At 31.7% G+C, this 8818-nt stretch overlaps 1 protein-coding gene across 1 annotated transcript; it reads right to left on the bottom strand.

Annotated features, from left to right (window-relative positions):
- Nucleotides 1-3418: 3418 nt before the first annotated feature.
- Nucleotides 3419-6914, bottom strand: EMB506 (Ankyrin repeat family protein). Its single transcript, XM_039034634.2, has 8 exons — nt 6552-6914; nt 5786-6226; nt 4940-5019; nt 4380-4478; nt 4185-4283; nt 3991-4089; nt 3789-3887; nt 3419-3634 (listed from the first exon to the last, which is right to left on the bottom strand). Exons 2-8 carry the CDS (start codon nt 6198-6200, stop codon nt 3530-3532), a joined length of 996 nt encoding a protein of 331 aa, XP_038890562.1. The 5' UTR covers nt 6201-6226; nt 6552-6914; the 3' UTR covers nt 3419-3529.
- Between the last annotated feature and the right edge of the window lie 1904 nt (nt 6915-8818).

Below are 8818 nucleotides of genomic sequence, written 5' to 3'. Positions count from 1 at the left end.
TCTGTGAGTAAGTGAGGGGGAAAAACCTTATAGGTTGTTTCACTTGCTAAGGCTTTGAACTTATTGGGTTCTTTGAGATTATTCCTGTCTTCATAGTTCATATTGTAGATAACCTTTCATTGGATTCTGTCGAAATGAATGTTAAAGGCTTAGACCTTTCAAGTTTCACATATAATTGCTCTTAGATAAACACTTTTACTTGCAAGTTGCTGTATTCATCAAGAACCTTCTTATAGGCTGTGTTGTAAACGAAGCAGCAAAGTCCTATTAATTTAGACTTTCTGTTGTTGATGTGACTCAAAAAGTAGCTGAATTATACAATGCTTGGTAGATTTCAATCTCATCCGTGGCTTGTAATGAATATTTGATTCACGGATTTCTCTTTAGCCTACCTTTTTAAGTTTTTCTGTTATTAGTTGATATTGGTCTTCTCTCTGCTGTACATTTCCACGTTTTCAGTTTAGTAAAAGCATTTGCTTTAGCTGTCCTCAAGTTCAATCTGTTCTTCAGGGTGGGTGAACTTGGCTGTTGCAAGTGTTTAACATTGATCTGATTCCTCTATTCATCTGTTTTTTGAATTCTTAATGAACATTTACATGAAGACATTTAAGAGGGATGAATGCATATCAAGTTCCTGATTAGTTGTTGAATCTGTATGAGTTCGTTGATCGCTTACTCCTTAAACGTTAAGGTGCCTTAGGCAAAACTCATAATTAGCCTCAAATTTTTAAGCTTTCTCTAGAGCTTGAGAAACTTGCGCACCAAAGAATACATGGAGGCTACAAAGCTTTATGCGTTGTGAAATATCTACAAAAGTGATATCAATTTGTAGTGCTCTTCAAAAGTATTAAAGCTCAATGCACAACACCTTTGTAATTATACCCAATTTTTATGATTAGGGGACTAAGGAAAATATTGTGACAAGAGTAGAAGAATAAGTTCATACTATTAGTGATAATAATTATGATGTTGAAAATGATGTAAGAAACATTCGTTTATGAATGAGTTTATTGGTAGGCATTATTTTTTACCCTTTTGTTTTTGTACTTTTGCATGATTATTATGTTGGTGATACCCTATTTACAACATAATTATCTGTTAATGTCTTTTAACTTAATCAAGATTTATGCTTCATATCATCTTGAGGCGAAAGTAATATTCAATGCTATGTTTTCATCTTTTTTTCTTAGTTTGGCATGAAAGGTTGAGATTTGGACTTGACAAGGATATAATCCTTAACGAGTCGTACACTCAAGTTGGATATGTAAAACGGGGTATGCTGTTATAATCAATCACATGTAAACTCTTGTTTTATTGAAAGTAATCATAAACCCAAGAAAATCTAGTCCATCCAGCCTCCTTTAAAAACCTTCTCTTTCTTCACCCCTGCCAATATTAAGTTCTAGTTCCATACGATTTGGTTTGTGTATGTGTTCTTACACTACAATAGTGTTCATAAAGTTTAGTGAACTAGTTTCTACTTCAACAAATTAATGTCTTATTGAACTTGGGATGAGAGGGAGATTTTTGTTCTGTTAGATAATGGTCGATTCGATGGAGTCCAACTTAGACTAACAAGTTCATCCGAATAGCACAACGATGCAGTAAGCTCAGTAGGTGAGCCTAGTGATTGACCCAAGCCCGACCCGAGAAAGAAGTGCAAGTCATTTGGTTTGAGGGATAATAGGGGGAGAGTAAACATTCATGCATACAATGCTGCATTTTGAGATTAAATCTCAACCAAACAACACTAAAACATATGGAAATAACTTCAATATCATCAGCTGATTCAAACACTCTCAATACAACAACTCTTATCATGACACAGGAACTTCAAAGACAGACAAAGAAGAAACAGTAAGAAATTCAACATTGCATACAGAATGACAGACAGATCATCAGGGAACTCAAACCATCTCTTTGAGGGCAAGAAGAGAAACAAGAAGACCAAGAAACTTGAGGAGCATGGAATGGGAACATAAGGCCTCTGGTGCATCAGAGCTACCATAGCTCTGAGCTTCTGCTTTTGTAGCAATGGCAGCAACCAAGCAAGCAACCCAAATTAGAGCCAAACCGAAACATTTCTGAAGATCCATTTTCCTTCTTTGTTCTTTATGTTGTTTCTCAGGCTGAGGAGATTGTTATGGTGATGTTCTGATGGTAGGAATTTATAGAGGGAAAAGAAGGATCATTTGCCAGAGAACTTTTCATTGGAAGTGTCAAAATGTGAAGAAAGAATTGTTTGTTACTTTATCAGATGGATCTGAGTTTTGGTGTAGAGAACGGCATATAGAAGCCAAATAGAAGATGATTTAGCTTCATCCATGGCTTCATACTTTGCAGGCCAGGTGATAAGAACAAGGAATTTTCAGGCCATAGGTTTCTCTAGTTATATGCATACAAATAAATATGAAAATATACTTTAGAATGTTCATATAACCCTAACATGTCTCAACTAGCTAGGAAATTATATTATTAAAAAATGTTCAAGAGATTTAAATATTTGTCTCCACATGTTGTACTAAGAAACAATCAATTTTATTTATTTGATCATTGTGGTTTGAGCCATGTGGTTCGACCCATATTGATGGGGTTCATTCACTTTGGAACAACAAATTCATTCTAGTTAGAGAAACGAACACCTAGATGTTGAAAGCTTTCAATCAAGATCCAAGGAACGAATGCTAAGATCTAGCACATAGTTTCAGTTGGGGAACAATTGTATGCCAAGTATAGAATGTGCTAGCATGGGTAGACAACTGAGATCAAATGGTGGTTGGGGTGACAATTTTGTTTGTCAGAAAAAAGAGAGAAGGAAGAAGGGAGAAAGAAGAGAAAATTTTAGCACATACTATTTTCGTTCAATATTTGACACATCATTAGATGGTATATTATTTTATTCCTTAGGACTCAAATAATTTTTTAATGTTTCTTTATAATGAAGGAGAGGGACTATTGTAACATTATAAGTTTTTCCTATCAACAGTCCAAACACTAAAATTGGCATGTCATTAAAGTTCAATTAAGTCAACTGAGATTCAAAATGTATTAACAACACCACATCCATGCACGAGCACACACATAACTAACAATCAAACTCTACTTGGAGTTGGAGGCCTTCTGAAAGCTCTATTTTAAATTTTAGGGACTAATTAGAAAAAATATTTAGACTTTAAGGAGCAAATATAAGGAGTAAATATGTGACTTATAAAATATTAGGGATTGAATAGAAACTGAATTCAAATCTCAAAAAGTAAGTTCATATTTCACGAACCAAAACTGTATATTACATTTGGATGTTTGTAAGATATCAGTTGAATTTTTAAAATTGAACTTCTATATTTTTTATTATCATTTTGACTCGTTAATATTTTTAAAATGAGGTAAAACGTACATCTCAAGTTCTTGCATGATGTTCTTAGAATCAATTATAATAGCTTTGCATTAGGCATTCATACCTCATACAAAAGACTTTAATACAAAGTGTTCAATACAAAGATTTGCAAGTAGAATGTTTCAAATTGACACATCAAAAAGCTCCATAAAGAGGCACAACCTTTAGCAACTTTGAAAGATCGTACGACTTGAAGTTTTTCCCATAACACAAGCTCAAATCCAAGGGTGTTTTTCCATCCTGAATACAACAATAGTGTCATTTCTACTGACCCAGACCCAGAACCAGAACCAAGAACTCGCTTAAAATAAAAACATTTTAATAACTAGTTAACTTTACAAAACATGTGAATGGTTTCAGACCATGCATTGATGAATCGGTTACGATAGCTTACCTTGTTTCTTCTGTTCCTATCTGCTCCATTGACCAACAAAATTTTTGTTATATCTCTATTTCTACCTTGGATGGCGATGTGCAATGGCGTCCATCCATCCTATACAATTGTTCAAGGGAAGCTAGTTACTATAACATCAGCAAGAAAACTAAACCAAATGCTTCATTTTTTGTAGGTTTTTTTATGGATATAAAAAGCTCACTGAATCTGCGACATTGACATCAACTTTGTATTTTATTAGTAGCTTCACAATCTGTTTTGCACCGACTTGAACAGCATAATGAAGTGGGGTAGCACCATTCTATCAAGAAGACAATTATTTAGTCATGATTTTTTTGAAAGCACAGTCCTAAGAAAATACACAGAAGCATCAGCATAACTGAATAAACTACTTACTTTGTCTGTGATATGAGGACTTGCACCTTTTCTTAGAAGATGACCAATGACAGCGTCCTTTCTGCCTATAATTGCCTTATGTAGAGCAGAAAAACCATCCTGATTCACCACATAGAGTCTTGACTTATGAGCTCAACTAAAGAAGCTATGATTTCAAACAATTAAATGTAGAAATTGGATATTAATAGTATTCACCTCGTCGACAGAATCAATGTCAAATCCACTTTCAAGTAGTTTGTCCATTGGAATAATTTGCCCTGATAGCGCAAAAGTGTGAAGTGGATTCCATTTCGGCTGAATATGAAAGGTGCGAGAATTAATTTTTTGGTCAAGCAGACAGCTTTAAACATAAGTGTAAAGGAAAATTAATACACTAAAGACATGAAAGTTGCTGCCTTTTCAAAAGATAGATAAGAGGGAAAAAGCTATTCTAAGACAGTTTGATAATCATTTTATTTTGGTTTTTAGAAATTAAGTTTATAAAACCTACTTTCAACTCTAACTTTGTTTGTTTTGTTGTCCACTTTCTACCAATATTTCCAAGCAAAGTTTTAAAAAAAAAAAATTTAAAAAAAAGTAACTTTCAAAAACTTGTTTTTTCTATAAAAAAAATGATTAAAAACTCAAATGTTTTTTCTTTCAAGAAACATGAAAACTATAGTACAAAAATGAAGAAGAAACAAGCATAAATTTAAAAAACAGAAAACTAAAAATGAATTCATTATCAAATGGAGTCTAAGTATTTTCAGCATTACAGTTGACAGTTTATCCACATTCAGAGTTGCATTCTGTTGCAGAATTGCTTGTTCTTCGGGTTCCAAAAGTTGTTCAACCTCTGCAAGAATTAACAGGCCTTTGATAAAGGTTCTGAAAAGGGGAAAAATCTTAGATATGTATAACTAAAAGATCACAGAAAAGGATTACTGGGCACCCCACCCATAGTCGAAAATTATCTAACATCAGAGTAACACTGTTGAGTCCAAGAGAAGAGAGGTGAAAGGCCAATTAAAGAACTGGTTGTACCATGTACTTTTAATTCTAGAATCAAACTGCTTATGGTTGTACCTTCACAAAAAAATTTATATTTTCAGCAAGTAAAGTGGACATAGGACAAGAACAAGCAAGCCATTCTTTACAAGAGAAACAAAAACAATGTCTTTACAAGATAAACAAAAAGAAACAAAACACGTGACAATCACATGTTTTGAACTACTCTTTGGATGCTCAAATTGTTATGCAATCATCGTATCTTTCATATATGTATTTTAGATTTTATTTGCTCCGCGTTGAGCTTCTATTTACTTTAAAGGGACGCAATCTCTTTACCAAACCATAACTAGAGATAGCCTGACACTCTCAGTAAAGGCTCAAATCTTTCTTGCCGTGACCACCGTACACATTTTAAATGGAAGTGAAAACCTCAAAGATTAAAATGTGACTCATTAAAACTTAAAGATTAAAGTAGAATTATTCTCAAGTATCAATGACTAAAAATGTATTTTTCTCTTTCAATATTCTAAATGAAAAAAATTGTAAGAGAGAAATATATATGCAATGGCTAAAAGACAAACAGATTGAAAGTTGATGGAGGCAGTAAAAACCTTTCTGAAGATCCACCTCATACTTGTTTGCAGCAGGCTGATCAGTAATAGAGACGGCTTGAACATCAGACTCCAAGTTATACTCATCCAATTCCCAATCACTTTCAAAATCCAAGTCATACTCATCCACTTCTTCTTCATCATTATCTTCCTCATCAAACTCACTGCCGCTTCCATCATCTGGATCTTCCCAAGTTTCTTGGCGTGATTGCAAGAAAGACACTTGGTTTGACTCTGTGGCAAAAGTTCTCATTGTTGACCATTTCTTTGAAAGAGAGAATTGGAGCCTTGTGCTTCTAGAACCAACTACATCCAAGTAGTTGGTGGTGCAACCCAACAATGGACCCGAAGCAGTAGCAACAACAGAAACAGGAGGAACTTCAAAGGGAACAAAAGTTGATATAGCCCACGACATTATCTGTTTCTTTTATATGGTATCAACTGAAATAATATTTAGCACCAAAAAGCAACATGGGTAGTTAAACAGAGCTCAAGAGACTTGAGAAGCAATAAATAGTTCACTTAGACATATCAACAAACACCTTGTGGGCAATGAATACCAAATCGTAATTCAACCATTCTATTGGAAGTTTCACCCATGAAAAAAGAAACACGTTCACATAACTCGAATAAGAAAGTAGTACTTGCAGACCCAGAATTAGATTTCGATAAAGACTACAAATTTTTCCTGTCTTAGTTTTTCTCAGTTATCAACAATCCCAGAAATCACCCAATTACATAGAAATGGTAGGGAGAGGACACAAACCTAGATCAGGGAGACAGAGCAAAGTTGAAGTTTTTTGAAAAATCTCCAACCAACAAGAACAGATTTTGGCGCTTATACAGAATAATCGAAAACCCAGAGACGAGGAAGTGCCAAGTTGCATCTCCCCATTACAATATTGATAGCCTGAAAGAGCGCTATACAGTATACCACCGTTTTTCACTTTCCAAAAAAAAAATAATAATAAAATAAATCCCTTTATTGTACCCTTTTTAAACTAATAATTATATGTCAATGCTCAACTGATTAGTAATCGAGAGAAAAAACCGAGTCGACCCACTAAAACTGATCGAATCGATGGTGGCTAGTTAGAGAAGAGGAGGGCTTGATCGGCAATGGATTGAGAAAAATCCAAACAAACAATTTTTTTTTTTATATAATTTGTAAAGAATAAAATCAACCAAAACTGACCGATCGACAATGGTCGTAGTCGGTTTGAATATTTATTAAACTAACAATAATCGGTTCGGTGGACGTTTGATCGAAAAATCGACTCCAATCGATCACCACACATCTCTAAAGAAATGTGCAATATATTAAAAAAAAATCTAATAATTATATCCATTTAAATAATAGTATAATTTAATTAGCTTAATTTATAAATAAGTTAGAAAAATATATGGAAAAGAGAATATGAAAAAATATTAATATTAGGGTAATTATTTTAAATAGTAAAATTATTGAAAATATTTTTAAATGTAGCGAAATGTCACTATCTGTCCGTGATAGACTTCTATCACTGACATTGATAGATGACTATAACGATCTATCATTGATAAATTGTGAAATTTTGTTATATATATAAATAAGTTGACTCATTTTTCTTTATTTGAAAACAGAATAAACATATTCTATATATTTTATTTGAGCATTATCCTTTAGGATTAGAATCTTGATAGAAAGTCTAAATAAGTACAAGTTTATTTTTATTTAAATTTAATATTTTTTTAATTTTATTTAAAGTGTCATCTTTATTTGCTTTTAAAATTTTAGTTTTTCAAAATTACACTTATAAATATGATTCTTTTTTTTTCAAGAAATATATAATTTATAAACATAACTTTCACTTTTCGTTATCTGATATTTTCAAAAACCATAAATATTAAGTTTGGAATAAAAAAAAAAAGAAAAAAAAAAGCTTCTTTTTAGAATTGAACAAACAATCCAAATATTTCTTTGAAAATTAGGCACAAAGGTAAGAAAATTAAGAGTAAACAAAAATGATTTCAAAAATTAAAAAAACGAAATCAATATCAAATAGCCAACAAGCCTAAGTTATTTGTTTATGAAATTTTGATCATTGATAACTATCATAATTGTCTCAAACCTCAGTGTATAAGTAATTAGAGATTTAGTTTAACTTTCAAAATTGTATCAAATAGGTCATTTATAAATTTTCAATTTATGTTTGGTTGATTTTTTTGAAGTGTTAAGAATGTTTAATAGATTCCTTAAATTTATAATCTTGTTTTAAAAAACCCAACTTATTTGAAATCTTAAGAATTCACATAACATCATTTTTGTATTTAGTAGAGTACGATTCGCTTTAGGGAGACACACAAAAGTGAAGTTTTAAAAGTTTAAGTTACTAAATACTTAAAAACCTTAAAAATTTATTGGACACGAAGTAAAAGGAATAAAAAATTATCATACATATTTTAAATTTTAAAGATGTATAGTACATCATTTATTATAACAATCTTTTTAGGTATTTACTTCGTTCTCTATTTCTATTTAAAATAATCCTTAGAAAAAGTATTTGGTTTCCACCGAACTAAAATAATGTCGGAGGTCTCTAGTAAATCGAAAACATTGTTTAAAAATGGAAGATTCAATAGATATAAGGGTAAAACTAGTGGGATTCAAGAAAAGTTTGATACAATAGCCTACCCTTTTTTCCATAATAGGTCAAATATATAATTTGGTTTCATTTTAAGGGAAGTAAATGCAAACTAAGCATGTTCTTCAAATTTTAGAAGTAAATAACTCGAAAATAATAACTAATTAATAATAAACTTCAATATCAATCGAGATAATTATATTTTTAATTGGTATAAATTTTCTTCTTTCTTTTTGATAACATGTGGGATAAGTTGAATATTTGACTTCAAGATTTTTTTCTTTAATATGACAAACTATTATAAAGATAATGAAGATAAATTAGACTCAATCGAACAACAAAGCCAATCAAGAAAATTATAAAAATTCTTGACTTCAAAATTAATAGTATAAACACTATGTCAGTTGAA

The sequence above is a fragment of the Benincasa hispida genome, chromosome 6 (assembly GCF_027475165.1).
Source record: "Benincasa hispida cultivar pf3 chromosome 6, pf3_genome.v1.1, whole genome shotgun sequence".
NCBI classification, from domain to species: Eukaryota; Viridiplantae; Streptophyta; class Magnoliopsida; order Cucurbitales; family Cucurbitaceae; genus Benincasa; species Benincasa hispida.
Note: the sequence above shows the minus strand (reverse complement) of the source record. Positions and strands in the feature narration are given on the sequence as shown.